General features: G+C 43.8%; 1 protein-coding gene across 1 annotated transcript in view; it reads left to right on the forward strand.

The window, feature by feature from the left end:
• The window catches only part of TMPRSS9 (transmembrane serine protease 9), a 217,765-nt gene that overhangs the window by 125,982 nt on the left and 75,609 nt on the right, over positions 1-16,174 (forward strand). The window contains exons 2-3 of the mRNA XM_075862948.1: positions 2,325-2,482; positions 15,818-15,948. Coding sequence (XP_075719063.1) covers positions 2,338-2,482; positions 15,818-15,948 — 276 coding nt within the window. The 5' untranslated portion in view covers positions 2,325-2,337. The remainder of the gene's footprint in view (positions 1-2,324; positions 2,483-15,817; positions 15,949-16,174) is intronic.

The following is a 16,174-nucleotide window of genomic DNA, read 5'->3' on the forward strand; positions in this document are numbered from 1 at the left end:
ATCTCAAATTTCGCATAGACATAAGTATTGAGACACTTTGCTATGACACTTGAAATTTAGCTCGGGGCCTCCCATTTCTCTAGATCATCTTTGAAATGTTTCTACACCTTGATTGGAGTCCACCTGTGGTAAATTCATTTGATTAGACATGATTTTGATAGACACACCCATCTATATAAGGTCTCACAGCTGACAATGCATATCAGAGCAAAAACCATGAAGAATGACCTGCCCATAGAGCTCAGAGACAGGACTATGTGCGTTTTTTTATGCCGCATGTGAATGGGGTTTTGTAAACCCCATTTATTGGCATTGTGTTGTAGTGCTGCGCAAGAAATTTGTCACGTCTGAATATACTGTACGGGTATGTGCATGCGGGGCAGATTTCATTGCGGAAAATCGACAGAGTATTACAGTGGCAGCAAAGTAGATGAAATTTCAACAAATCTCATCCACATGCTGCATAAAAAATACGCATTTATGAAGTGTGGTAGTGCAGATTCTCAATCTGAAGCATGTCAATTTCTCTTGCAAAAATGCTGCAGAATTTACGTACAGAAAATACTTTCGGAAATTCCGCAGTGCGTGGACGTACCCTTAGTGTGAAAACATGCAAATAAAGGAAGGACAGCATAAAGGAGGAAACAATGAAGGAAAGGGTTGAAATTGAGTAGCTGCTAGATAAAACAGGAAAACTGCAGCCATGAGGAACCACAGATCCTGCTTTGAAAACCCTAGAAATAATGTTGCAGCAATGGTACTTTTTATTTGACATATTACATTGTGTTAACATATTTTATGACATATAATATCAGCAATAACATTAATGGGCTGAATATGATTTCATTCTTTTTTGAAAATGTCCATATAGTTTTAGGATTTCACACTGATTAAAATGTCTTGCCTCAAATCAGGCAACATGCACACGACGGTGCCCGTAATTACAACGCGTCCGTATTTACAGGCCGTGCTCCCATTATAAAGTATGGGAGCACGGTCGGTAAAATAAAAAAATAGGACATGTCCTATTTTTTTCTGCAAGTTTCTACGGCACAGACACCTTCCCGTAAATATACGGGAAGGTGTCCGTCGGCCATAGGAACGAATGGGCCCGTAATTACGGTCCATAATTACAGGTTATTTTACGGTGGTGTGCATGGGGCCTCACTAAGTGCTTTTGGAGCTCTCTTACCAATGACAGCTACAGGGTGTAAAAAAAAAGTGACAGCCACAGCACCACCTTATATGACGGCCACATGCCCCCTATAAACAGTGATAGTGGCAGAAGTCAAATACACCCAGTGCCAAGCATGTTCCCCCCACAGTACGAAGTTACAACCACATTCCCCACAATACAAAGTGCCAGCCAAATGCTCCCATACAAAGTGCCTGCCTCATGCCCTTAATAAGTTCCAGCCACATTCTCTCACATATCTAGTGCCAGCCATTTGTCTTACCATATTAAGTACCTTTTACATGCCTTCCAATATACAGTGCCTTCCAAAAGCCACTATGTTTCTGCCATATGCTTCCCTATTAGTGCTAGTCATTTGCCCTTCCATAGGTGCCCGATACACATGCCCTCCCAATATACAATGGCAGACACCTGCCCTTCCAATATATAGTGCCAGCCACACCCATCCCACAGGAGGGACAACCCAGTTAAAACTTAATTCTACAAATACAACAACAAAAAACACACAATATCTTTGGTAACCGATAGTGGAAGTTGAGTGTTTTCTATGCTGTCTCCCAAACGACTCAAGATCCTTGACATAGTGAGATCACTACTCAGAAGGTAATGATGGATCACCAGAAAAAAAAAACTGTACTCCCGAAAAACGTAACAGTTTATTGAATCTGATATCTGTTATGGCATCTGATGTGAAGACTGGCAGATGCTAAGAAACCTGGCCCAGTGCAAAAAGGAAAGTGCGGGCTTGGCTCTAGGGGTCATGTGCGGCATTCAAAGTATGGTGACAACTCTGTTGCAGGCATTCTGTGAGGAACATAGAAAATTTTGCACAGCATGCATAGCTTACCACATTTTCTTTGTTATATTTTCTAACCAAATAAAACATTTAAAAATGCGACTTTTATTAACAAATGTCAAGTAATTACTAATAAGGAAAAATCTGTACATTTAAGTGTAAAAAAAGGCAAGCGGCAATATTGTATTTATGGAAAGTCCAGCTCTACAGTGCTGGCTGTAATGTTAGGCACCTACAATATTATTCTGGGACATAAATCAAGCGCCACTGATATGGTTCATTTTTTATTTTCAAAATGTGAAAGTAGTCATGACACTTGTTTACTCTCTACAGCTCTTTTGTTACAATGGCAGGCCAGCAACGTGGGAATACAGTGCCTGTCTTAGATGTGGACAAGGAGAAGTTCATACACACACCATGCTGCAAATGGACATTGGCCTCAATACTTCTTGGAGGCACGGCCATCAGTGTCACTGCAGGACTATTAATAAGTAAGTGTGCAAAGATTTTTCTCACCTAAACACTAAAATAAGATAATAAACGCTTTTTTCAACTGTTCTCTGTACTGGCTAATAGATGAGGGTCCTGAACAGGGGACCTCCCTCCAGGGTCGTTGCTAGACTAAAGTAAGGGCAGAATACCCTTACTTTATACCTAACGTAGTGCTGCGCTAAGTGTGGCGTGCAAAATTTTTACCCATAAACGGGTCCCACTTTTAGTAAAGCATACCTCTAAATATAAGTAATACCTCCGTAACATGACAAATTATTACCACTATACACCCGACAGGTAACTCTCGTGTACTGATTAGATAATTCACTGATTGTGACTAAAGAGTAAAATTTCTATACTTTATTAATATCTCGCTAAAATCAGGGGTACAATCACCACCGTGACAAAAGCCCAACGTGCTCAATAGATTTGAAAAAATTAGTAGTTCATTCACTGATTCTATTGCGAATCCTGCTAAATGAATATACTCATATGATGCATGGGGTTAGAGCGTTTAACCATTGGTGTTAGGGTATGTTCACACGCAGTAGCAAAATATGTCTGAAATTACGGAGCTGTTTTCGCCTGAAAACAGCTCCTGATTTTCAGACGTTTTTGTAACTAATCGTATTTTTCGCAATGTTTTTTACAGACGTTATTGGAGTGGTTTTTCAATGGAGTCAATGAAAAACGACTCCAAAAACGTCCCAAGAAGTGACATGCACATCTTTGACGCGGGCGTCTTTTAACGCGTGGTCTTTTGACAGCGACGCATAAAAATACACCTCGTAGTAACAGAACATCGTAAAACCCATTGAAAGCAATAGGCAGATGTTTGCAGGCGTATTAGAGACGTTTTTTTCAGGCGTAATTCGAGGCGTAAAACGCTCTAATTATGTCTGAAAATAGGCTTGTGAACATACCCTTACAGCGAATCACACCCAAAAAGTGCACTGAAGTGAACAGGCAAGAGCTCCTGAAAACATCAGTGTCAGGGTAAAGATATCGGTAACGCTGTCACCTACGCTAAATACCCCTTCTCATATTTGACCCTACGCGTTTCTATCTCATTTCATCAGGGGTCTGCTAATTATGAAGCTGGCTGCTACGCCAGCAATATTAAATCGTGCAAACATTTAGTTGCATATGCACACACACAAGCGTGCTCGCATTGATATCAGCGGCACGCTTCTCTCTGGACTCGGAGTATATATAACTTATACTCCGCCCCCAAGGCTGAGGCCAAGCCCCCGTACCGACCAATCAACGTCGCACGCATCAACAGTGACGGGTGATATGTGATGCCGGGCGCGTCATGCGACATGTGAGAGAAGCGTGTCACTGATGTCAATGCGAGCACGCTTGTGTGTGTGCATATGGAACTAAACGTTTTGACGATTTAATATTGATGGCGTAGCAGCCAGCTTTATAATTAAAAGACCCCTGATGAAATGATGAGATAGAAACGTGTTGGGTCAAATATGATAAGGGGTATTTAGCGTAGGTGACAGCGTTACCGATATCTTTACCCTGACACTGATGTTTTCAGGAGCTCTTGCCTCGTCACTTCAGTGCACTTTTTGAGTGTGATTCACTGTAACACCAATTGTTAAACGCTCTAACCCCATGCATCATATGAGTATATTAATTTAGCAGGGTTCGTAATAGAATCAGTGAATGAACTACTAATTTTTTCAAATTTATTGAGTACGTTGGGCTTTTGTCACGGTGGTGATTGTACCCCTGATTTTAGCGAGATATTAATAAAGTATACAAATTTTACTCTTTAGTCACAATCAGTGAATTGTCTATTTATACAAATATGTGGGAGCACAAGTGATATCATAAATAACAGTGAAAATGTACTGATTAGATACAACAATTAAATCCAATGACTCACAGGTGACGTATTCTATGATTGTAGTCACTTACTTTTTTTCATCTTTTTCATCTGGCCCAAACAGGCATGGTGGCTTCCTCTTTTGCAAAGTGTGTTGTCCAGGCTCCTTGCTTTTACACCACTTACCTCTAACTCACCACTAACCACAGATTGCCGCCCAGATAGCTACAATGTCACTCATGCCAGACACAATGTTGCCACGAAACCAACAATATCCCTTATGCCAGCCACAGTGCCCCAAGACAGCCACAATGCTTTCAATGCACTCTATGACAACTACAATGTCCTCATGACAACCACAGTGCCCCCTATGCCAGTCACAATGCCTAATAACAGCCATCATGCCCCCATTACAGCTACTATGGTGTCCATGCCAGCCACAATGCCCCCTTGCTAGCCACAGTGCCCCCCTCTTTTGTATAAGCCTGGCCTGACACTTACCTGCTGCAGGCAAGCTTCTCATTCTCTATGATGTGTGGCGCTCACTTCTGCGTGTCAGACGCAGTAACTAATTTGGGAAGAAACGGCTGTTACTTAGGAATGGAATAGCAGACACCAGCTTTCAAATGTATCTTCACCCTAAGAATGTGGATAAAATTAAAAGTGACTATCGTTGCCCACAGCACCTGGGAAAGAACCCAGGACATGTGCCCATGGTGCCTGGAACTAGGGAAGTCACTGCTACCTGACACTTAGAAATCATTAATAGAATCCCTTTTATCTACACAACATCCAAAAGTTTTGTACAGCCTACAAGACTATGCAGAGAGAAGACTAAATGAAAGGGAGAAAGTATGTGATCTGAAATAATATTTAACTTTTATTAATATACATTAAAATAGAAATAAATTGTAAAAATCCTTGGTGTAAGAGGTATGTGTGAGTGACCCCCAAACTCACATACCTAGGCTATATAATTGGGATATAATAGTTGCATCAAAGGTGTTCATACAAGGAACACATGGAGTGCTGAGCTTGCAAAACAGATATGAATTATAAAGTGGCAGTAGCGCAGGATTAGACAATAGTAACCTGCTGCACCACTAAGTGGCTGCACTGCAGTATGGTGTGAACAGGAGCCTGCAAGCAGCACCCTATAGCTGTGTGTCTGTTGCGCTAGGGCAAAAGCACAAATCACAGCCCGAGACTGCACTGCTATGAAGTGCTGGAAACCATCACATTGATATGGTGTAACAGACTGTATCGAGAGCAACAGTTATATTGTAAACAAACAGCGGTGTTCTTCCTAGAAGAAGCCAGAATGCTGGCGAAACGCGCGTCGGGTGCTCAATCCTTTTAAATTTTCCTTGGTGTAACACATGGCTTGGGTTGCCTCCTCAGGCTAATTGATTGAAATTTGCTATCGCTCTCCACAATATCTGGCTGACAGCTGATAGCCCACAGCGCGACTGTGCTGCTAGCACGGCACAACTAGCTGTCAGAACACGAGCGGCTGATTGTGTCATTCTCCCAGCCGCCGCTCCTGCCTGACCGCCGGTGTTATTGCCGTGCGGCTCCCTCTATGCTGCCCACTCCGTTTAATACGGGAACAGGGCTGCATGCCTAATTCAGGTCCACCTACAGTGGTTCTGCACTCTGGTATGGAATCTGTGCCGCGTCTCAGCTGACAACTGGACGCGGGCACATTCAGGGAACCACACCTGATCTCCACGCTGCCGCCCTGATACACAGGGACAGCGGCGTGAGAGTGCAGCTTCTTGCTGTTTATCCATACACACTGCGGCAGACTTGCACGGAGGTCTGTTGGGATACTCACTATGACTGATAACTTGTCATGTTCTCATGTCTCCAACCCGTGCAATTTAAATACATGACACCGCTGTTTGTTTACAATATAACTGTTGCTCTCGATACAGTCTGTTACACCATATCAATGTGATGGTTTCCAGCACTTCATAGCAGTGCAGTCTCGGGCTGTGATTTGTGCTTTTGCCCTAGCGCAACAGACACACAGCTATAGGGTGCTGCTTGCAGGCTCCTGTTCACACCATACTGCAGTGCAGCCACTTAGTGGTGCAGCAGGTTACTATTGTCTAATCCTGCGCTACTGCCACTTTATAATTCATATCTGTTTTGCAAGCTCAGCACTCCATGTGTTCCTTGTATGAACACCATTGATGCAACTATTATATCCCAATTATATAGCCTAGGTATGTGAGTTTGGGGGTCACTCACACATACCTCTTACACCAAGGATTTTTACAATTTATTTCTATTTTAATGCATATTAATAAAAGTTAAATATTATTTCAGATCACATACTTTCTCCCTTTCCCTTCCCTCATATATACAGTTATACAGGGTGGTGTACACCAATGTGATCTGTCCACAACATTGTGTGATAGGTGGTCTTCCACGCTTTGCTACAGAGAGAAGACTAAGAATACATCCATGAATATGCAAACTGCTATGTATTATTAGTGCCTAAAATAATGCTGTCCGCAAAACATAAACTCTATTATAGATGTGTAAAACTGAAAAAATGCAATCTCCATCACAGTGACCGTAAAAAAAAAACCCCCAAAAAAGTGGCTCGGATTGCTAAACAGGATAGTAAGCAGAGTGTATCATAAAACAGCGTCAAGTTCACTTAATCATTTAAATAGGGACTCACCGCTGGAATAATGTCTGGTCTCGTGACAGGATCCATCAACCAGGCAATGGGCTACATATAGCCGTTTATATCTTTATGTAATCTGGGCTGTAGTGACTATAGAAAATATATATAGCATGTAGAGGTCCAGTATGATGTCTATCGAAATATTTAAGATGCTAATACAGGGGTGAGTACCTATTTAAATGATTAAGGCCTCATGCACACGACCGTGTTTTTGCGGCCGCAATTCCCCCGAAAATCCACGGGAGAATTGCGGCCCCATTCTTTTCTATGGGGCCGTGCACACGACCGTAGTTTTTGCGGTCCGTGCACGGCCCGGGAGCCCGGACCGCAGAAAGAACGGGCATGTCTTATTACGGCCCGGTTCTGCGGTCCGGGCTCATTGAAAACAATGGCCGCGGCGGCCATGTGCATGTGCGGGCGGCCTGCGGCTGACAGTCCGCTGACAGTCCGCAGCCGGCCGACCCGAAAATCACGGCCGTGCACACGGCTACGGTCGTGTGCATGAGGCCTAAGTCAACTTGACGTTGTGTTATGATACACTGTACTTAATACCATTCAGTTACGTTTTAGTTTTAAATATGTATAATAGAGTTTATGTTTTGCAGACAGCATTCTTTTAGTGATTATTATATATATATTTGATTGTCCTAGACCAGGGTTCTCAAACTCGGCCGGGTAAATGGGCCACACATAGAAAAAATTTGAAGTTGACGGGCCGCATTACTTTCAAATTTGATACAATACAAAATTATTGTTAATTATTTCGTTGAACTACTATAACAATACTACATTATCAGGGCCGCACCGTCCATGAGGCGAGATGACCATTTCGCCTCAGTCGGCGGCCTGCTGTCTTTCCAAGGGGGCGGCGGCGCCACTGAAACCAGCCCACCTGTCGCCACTCCCTCATGCACTATAATTGTACCTGATACCAGATATAATTGTACCTGATACCAGATACAATTACATGCTGTTCAGTGCCTCTCAATGATGTAAGCGGCGTGATGTCGTCATCGTGTTGCTTGCATAGTTGATTGACAGGGCAAGGCAGACTGGCAATCAGCGCCTTTCAACGATGCAACGTTGAAAGGCGCTGATTGTCTGGGCAGAATGCTTTGCCCTGACACTCAGCGCCTTTTAACGATGCAAGCAGTACAATGACGTCATTGCGCCGCTTGCATCGTTCAGCCCCAGTACACCTGCTCAGAAGAGAGCAGGCCTGCATTGCAAGAGGACGCCACGGGAAGGGGTTTATGTGAGTATGTAAAGTTATTTTTTTTCTGTTATAAGTGTGACGGGCTATATGTGGAGCACTATCTACAGGGGGCTGTATGTGGGGGCTATATGTGGAGCATTATCTACAGGTGGGCTGTATGTGGGGGCTATATGTTAAGCACTACCTACAAGGGGGGCTGTATTTTGGGGCTATATGTGTAGCATTATCTACAGGGGGTGCTGTATGTGGGGGCTATATGTGGAGCATTATCTACAGGGGGGCTTTATGTGGGGGCTATATGTGGAGCACTACCTACAGGGGGAGCTATATGTGGGGGCTATATGTGGAGCACTATCTACAGGGGTGGCCATATGTGGGGCACTATCTACATGGGGGACCATATCTATCTACAGGAGGCTATATGTGGGGCACTAGCTACAGGGGCTACCATCTATAGAGGATCTATGTAGGGCACTCTCTACAGGGGCTTCATGGGGGCTATATGTGGAGCATTATCTACAGGGGGCTGTATGTGGGGGCTATATGTGGAGCATTATCTAAAGGGGGGGCTGTATGTGGAGCGCTATCTACGGGGGGCTGTATGTGGGGGCTATATGTGGAGCACTATCTACAGGGGTGAGCATATGTGGGGCATATCTACATGGTGAACCATATGTGTGGCACTATCTACAGGGTGCTATATGTGGTGCACTATCTATAGGGGCTACCATCTACAGGGGATCTATGTAAGGCACTATCTATGGGGGCCACTATCTACAGGGGCTCCAAGGGGCAGTATCTACAGGAGGCTCTATATAGGGCACTATGTATGTGGGGCTCTGTCTACAGGAGGCTCTAAGTGGGGCACTGTCTACAGGGGGCTCTCTGGGGTAGTGTCTACAGGGGGCTCTATGGAGGCTCTGTCTACCGGGGGCACTATATACAGTGGGCTCTATGGGGGGCACTATCTACAGGAGGCACTGTGTGTGTGGGACAAAGTGTATGGTTCTATTAGAATTAGAGGTGCAGTGTATGGTGCTATTATATTTAGCGGCGTTGTGTGTGGCACAATGAGAATTTTATCTTCGTTTATAGGTGCAGAAATGTTTGAAAAGTGAGAAGCTGAAGACATCTGAGCGGAAAACTGCAGAAATGGGCCATGGCCGGGAGAAGTCATCATATAGGTCTGGACTGGGTGGAGACTTCATCTGTGAGTCACTTGATGTAAATGTTTATTCTGACTCTAATCAGTACTGTAGTCACTATATGATCTGCAGCGAGATAATGGGTGATATGATTTATTTTTTTGTGAGGCTGCTAGTGATATAGAACAGCCATGGGGATGTCAATCAAGATCTGGTGGGCGCCATTTCAATTTTTGCCTCAGGCAGCAGAAAAGCTAGAATCGGCCCTGTACATTACTATAATAATACAGCTAGGTTTAAATTTAATGGAAATTTGCGAGTTTATTCCATGCACTTATTTTAACAATCCAAGTGTCGTAATGCAGTCTGGCTGCTGAGTTGGCAGCCCCTTTTTAGACAGTGGCAGAGTGCCCTCTACAGATTATGCAACAGTGCTCTCTGTAGATATTGCCACAGTGCCCACTGTAGATATTGCCACCGCCCCCAGATAATGAAACAGTGCCTTCTGTAGATATGGACAGTGACGTCAGGGGATCCTCCTCGACCAGATTCCCCGGCCAGAGCATTTCCGACGCTCGGGCCGGGGATTCCTCTGCTGGAGAAGCCCCTGAAGTCACTGTCCATATGGACAGTGACTTTAGGGGCTCTCCAGCAGAGGAATCCCCGGCCAGAGCGTCGGCAACGCTCTGGCTCGTGATTCCACTCCTAGAGGGAACCCCAATGGAGCTAAATATAGGGGGCTGTTGGCCATTGCTCACCTACCACCAACGATCCAGGAGCGCAGGAAAGGGACTCCGCTCCTTCATGCAGTCATGAATGAGTGCAAGCACGCTCCTTCCTTCGTGGGCCGCAGATAACAGCCTCAGGGCCCGCATGCGGCCCGCTGCCTTTGTGTTTGAGGCCCTTGTCCTAGACTATTATTTATATTCTCATCTGTGTATTTTAAATGTGATAACTGGATGTTATTTAGTATAACAAGATAGTAAATAGAACTGCACTAATAATACATGGCGGTCTGCATATTCATGGATGTATTCTTAGTCTTCTCTCTGCATAGTCTTGTAGACTGCGCAAAACTTTTGTATGTTGTGAAGATTAAAGGGGTTTTATCAGTATTTTCTATGTGGCTGGAAGCAATGACGTCAGCGGCAGCATGTTTTAGGCACAGCGTTCTTTTAGTGATTATACCAGTTATAATTTTAGACACAAAATTCCAGCATATTTGTTCCACATAATAAATATTGGGGCAACACATTGTAACAGTTGCAAAAGACAGTGTGGTACAGACACGATACATTAGGTAGCCCTAAATATACAAGCTTACAATCTATAAGTAACTAGAAAAAGTACCCGGCGCTGCCCGGGTATAACGTGTCAGTCTGTCTGTTTGTATGTTCATTGGATTTGTTCCAAGGGTACCCAGGATGCCAATCCATGCCCTCGTATTTTCTTGCTTTACGGGGAAATCGCTAGTAGCCCTATATACCCCGGCAGTTGAACAATTTTTATTTCAATTTTAACTTCCTAAATACCTAACAGCTAAACTGGTATGTGTCATAAGATTGTGACAGAGCCTGTTGATTAACAACATTGGCAGTTTTATTATCAGTTGGCCATAGACTATGGTTGGATCATAATTGAAAACAGCATCATGAATGAAAGCCTGCTCATTAGCACCCTGAACATGATGTGCTCTCTCAGCTTGATTTCTGGCCTGGGTTCGGGCAGGAGTCTCTGCAATTCTGGGAGCCACCTGTCTGATCTGTTGCTGAGAAAGCCAGAGTTTGCTGAGGAGTTTCATCAGCTCGAGCAGCAGTATGGCGCATTTGATCAGCTTGCAGTTGGGAAAGAAGAGTCTCTGCAGCTAGTAATGCAGCTTTCCTCCTGGCCATCAGTAATCTGATTGGTTGCTATGGGTAACCGCTGCCCTGTACCTTCCCATCTAGGATTATCTTGTAAAGTGCACTACCTGCTACTGTCAGATAAAAACATCTTTACTATAACAGAGAATGTCTGTATTCGCTTTTATAGTATTGGATCGTGATCATGTGATAATGGCTGATAACAGAGAACAACATCAAGGTTGGGACCTTTACGAAAACCTTCCAGAACACCCGATGTACCTTAGTGCCAAATTTGGGGTCGAATAGTTCAGGTGTTTGGATGCCTATAGAGGACGACAAACAGACATTCGCTATAATGGCTGATAACAGAAAACAACAGCAAGGTTGGGACATTTACGAAGACCTTCCCGGACACCTGATGTACCTATGTGCCAAATTTAGAGTCAAATGGTTTAGGCGTTTGGATGCCTATAGAGGACAGACAAACAGACATTGACTTTTATAATATAGAATAGCAGAGTTACCCGGCTTCACACTGGTTTACTTGTTTGTTGTTTGTGTGTGTGGTTAAAAACTTAATCTCCTACTGATATGAAGCCAACATATCCAATAAAGTCCAAGTGCAGGGTTCCACTTTGCAGGCATGACTGGTCTGAAAGAGGTTCAATTTATGAGAATGCTTAAATCCACGGGCTTGGTTCTGTTGAGAGATTTCAGCAGCTCGGGCAGCAGCCATGCTTTGCCACAGGAGTCTTTCGTCTAAGTGCAGGGTTCCTTTTTGGAGGTATGACTGGTATGAAAGGGTTTCAATTCATGAGAATGCTGAAATCCAGTATAGGTACAGTTTGTTTACAGAGAGTAACACGTCAAGTAAAGAAAAATGGCTTGATTGTTATGGAAACCTGGTCTAAAACTGTGTGTATGTGAGTGAGGCTAAGAATAAGGGCATGACCACACGTGGCGGATTTCCTCCGCAACTGTCCGCATCAATGCCGCACAGAATCTGCGTTGCAGATTCTGCTGCGGATCTGCACAAAATGTGCAGAAAATTGATGCGGACTAGCTGCTGCGGACTGCGGGAAAAGTGCTTCCCTTCTCCCTATCAGTGCAGGATAGAGAGAAGGGACAGCACTTTCCCTAGTGAAAGTAAAAGAATTTCATACTTACCGGCCGTTGTCTTGGTGACGCGTCCCTCTTTCGGCATCCAGCCCGACCTCCCTGGATGACGCGCCAGTCCATGTGACCGCTGCAGCCTGTGCTTGGCCTGTGATTGGCTGCAGCCGTCACTTAGACTGAAACGTCATCCTGGGAGGCCGGACAGGAGACAGAAGCAGGGAGTTCTCGGTAAGTATGAACTTCTATTTTTTTACAGGTTGCTGTATATTGTGATCGGTAGTCACTGTCCCGGGTGCAGAAACAGTTACTGCCGATCGCTTAACTCTTTCAGCACCCTGGACAGTGACTATTTACAGACGTCTCCTAGCAACGCTCCCGTCATTACGGGAGCCCCATTGACTTCCTCAGTCTGGCTGTAGACCTAGAAATACATAGGTCCAGCCAGAATGAAGAAATGTCAAGTTAAAAAAGCAAGACGCATCCGCAGCACACGTAACATGTGCATGACAGCTGCGGACTTCATTGCGGAAATTAGAATCTCCATTGAAGTCAATGGAGAAATTCCGCCATGAGTCCGCCACTGCTCCGCAACAGACAGAGCATGCTGCGGACACCAAATTCCGCTCCGCAGCCTATGCTCCGCAGCGGAATTTTACGCATCGTCTAAACGAACACTTCTAAATAGAAGTGGAAGTCAATGCAGAAACGGCTCCGCTGCGGATTAACGCTGCGGAGTGTCCGCAGCGGAATTCTAGTGAAATTCCGCCACGTGTGAACCCAGCCTAAAGGACTTGCAAGCTTCTATTGGCTAATATGAGTCATGTGATATGGAGGAAGGTCCTTGATGTGGAAGCCAGTGGTGCCATATTTGCTTTTGTGAATATGTCGAGAACGATAGATCCTAGAGAGCTGAAACCCGGTCTAAACCTTCGGAAGCGCATGATTTACTTATGCGCTAAATTTGGTGCAGGTTGGTCCAGTCGTTTGGCCATGCATAAAGAACAGACAACAGAAATTCATCTTTATACATACAGAGATATATGGGTAAAAATAATAAACAGCTTCAGACATGTCAGGTGGAGGAAGTGTTGGAATGCCAGTTTGGGGGACCCTTTGGAGGGTCAGAAAATGTCAGATAGAATGAGGAAGGCAGTTGCAGAAGAGAGGGGAGGCACTAAAGAAGTTTTGAATGTGAGACAGTAAGAAGGTAAATAAAGCGGTAGAGAGGAATTGGGTAGGGCTCTGAAGGTTAGAATAAGGATTTTGAATTGGTTGATTTCTTGTGTGATGGGCAAACAGTGGAGAACAGAAAAAAGGGGGTGGCTATAGAGGAAAGTGAGGAGCTGAAGATGTCCAGGATAGATTGGACAGGTGTTAGGGCCTGTTCACATCAGTGTTTGTTTTCCATTCATCGGTTCCGTCTGAGAAACCGATGAACGGAAAGCCGAACAGAAACTATAGCTTCCGTTTGCATTGCCATTGATTTCAATGGCAATGCTTTCATTGTAGTTGGATTCCGTTCAGTTTTTCACGGAAACAATAGCATAGTTGACTAAAAAAAACTGAAATTTACACAACAGAAACCAACTGCAATGGCAGCATTACCATAGAAATCAATTGGTTCCTCCGACGGAAAGGTTGAACGGAACCGATTAACGGAAACCAAACGCTAATGTAAAGGCCCTAAGTCTATTTTTTAGTAGATCATAGAGGGTGTTGGATAAGTCTAGCTTGGATAATATAAGTGCATGTACTAACATTGCAGTGGTCCACTGTGCGCGGAAGGAATAGATATGGGAAATGTCTCTGAATTGGGGACAGCAGGAGATAATGAAAGTATGGATGCGAGCCTCATATGTGAGGGCTGAGCAATGCACTTGTAGAACAGATATATACAGAACAGCTGTATCGTTCGCTTTACACTGAATCCGTCAGTCCCTCTGGTTTGACAGATTCAGTGTCGGCAGGTCCTGCATCTCTGTGACACACAGGATCCACCTGTAAACGATGACATCTAAGTTCATAACTTAGATGTGATCAATTACAGGTGGATCCTGCGTGAACTGCGGACACTGAACCCGTCAGGTCCGTGGGACTGACAGATTCAGTGTAAAAGGAATGATACAGCTGTTCTGTATAGAGAGTATAGAACAGCTGTATCTCCGATTTTTTTTAAATATAAAGTTCCACTAAACACACGGACTGATCTATTTATTTAAAAATAAATGCCTTCAAAGGTGTCCATAGCCTTCAAAGTACAAAAACACAGAAGAGTTCTCATATAATAAATCAGGTAACATAAACCCCTGAAATTATAGATTATGATATAAACATTAGTCCTTTAGACAGATAAGAAATACAGTGGTCCCCCAAGTTACAATATTAATTTGTTCCGGTATGACCTTTGCCAGCTGAAAATATTGTAAATGAGACAACAACTCTGGAGACTAGTAGCTGATTCCAAAGCCCCCACAATGTCAATTAAAAATAAGAAGAAAAAAGATTAAGCAGATAACATACAGGTAAAGCAAGTCAGAGAGTGCTGCTGAAAGTTGTAAATCACTTTCTCTGGTGAGAACTGGAGATTCTTCAAGGTCCTGAACAGTACACAGTGTACCAGAAAAATAACATGGAGCCGTCCTCACCTGATGTCCAATGGAGCAACTCTTCCTGGCACAGGTAGATAGACGTACAGTACATGTAGTACTGTACTGTAGAGAGGCGCTACTAGACAGCCAATCAGTGCATGCACTTCAGTAATACAGGTGTTTTACCAGTGAAACGCCCATGCTGATTGGCTGAATCTTCCAGCCAATTTCATGTGCCTCTGATCAGCAATGACATTGTATGTTGAATGTGGTTTCAAGTTACAATGTCCCATGAAAGACCATTGCATGTTAAAAAATATTGTACATGAGGCCATTGTACCTTGAGGGACCAGTGTATAGCATTAAAGGGGTTGACCCATAATCATTAATTATCAGTTATCCACAGGATAGGTGATAATTTTCTGATCGCTGTGGGAACCACCTCTGGGAACCCCACCGATCTTGAGAACAAGGATCCCAAACCCCCTGTTTCTCCTTACTGTTCGACCGCAGAGAGGAGGACACTAAATGCAGCGCTGGTAGAGAATTCTATGGAAATGAGCAGAGTACAGCGCTCAACTGTTTCCCTCATTTTCATAGACATTGAATGGAGCGGCGGGCACATGCTTGTCCGTCACTTCATTCAAGCTCCTCCTCACTGCAAGGGTGCAATAAGGAGGATCTGGGGGTTCCGGACCCCTGTTCTCACGATCAGTGGGGCCAATAGCGATCAGAAAGTTATGACCTATCCTGTAGATAGGTGATAATTATTGATTATGGGAAAACCCCTTTAAATAAAAGCTGCAAATGCAAATTATGTAAATGTGGTTGACTATCTGCAAAATTCATAAATCTATATAACGGTTAAATATTTTTTTCTCTAGTGTATTTAACAACAACACAGAGCCTCACTGTGGTACATACTTTGGAATTACAAGGTCTTCAGTACAATCCCAGTTTACAAAATAGCTCCTCTTTATACTACAAATCCATAACCACTACGTTACAAAGAATGGTAAGTCAGACATTTCTAATTTTTGAATCAGATACAGTTATTATTAACATTTTGCATTACAATAAAAAAACAAAAAACAACAATCCCTGAAAAACATCCCCCCTCCCCTTACCACAGCTGTAGAGTGGATGTATATGTTCAAAATCAGAGCATACATATTATCTTATGGACAAACCACATATTACTGCTTCATACACATGTACAACAGAAGCAGTCAGTACAACAA

Source organism: Rhinoderma darwinii, chromosome 1 (genome assembly GCF_050947455.1).
Source record: "Rhinoderma darwinii isolate aRhiDar2 chromosome 1, aRhiDar2.hap1, whole genome shotgun sequence".
NCBI classification, from domain to species: Eukaryota; Metazoa; Chordata; class Amphibia; order Anura; family Rhinodermatidae; genus Rhinoderma; species Rhinoderma darwinii.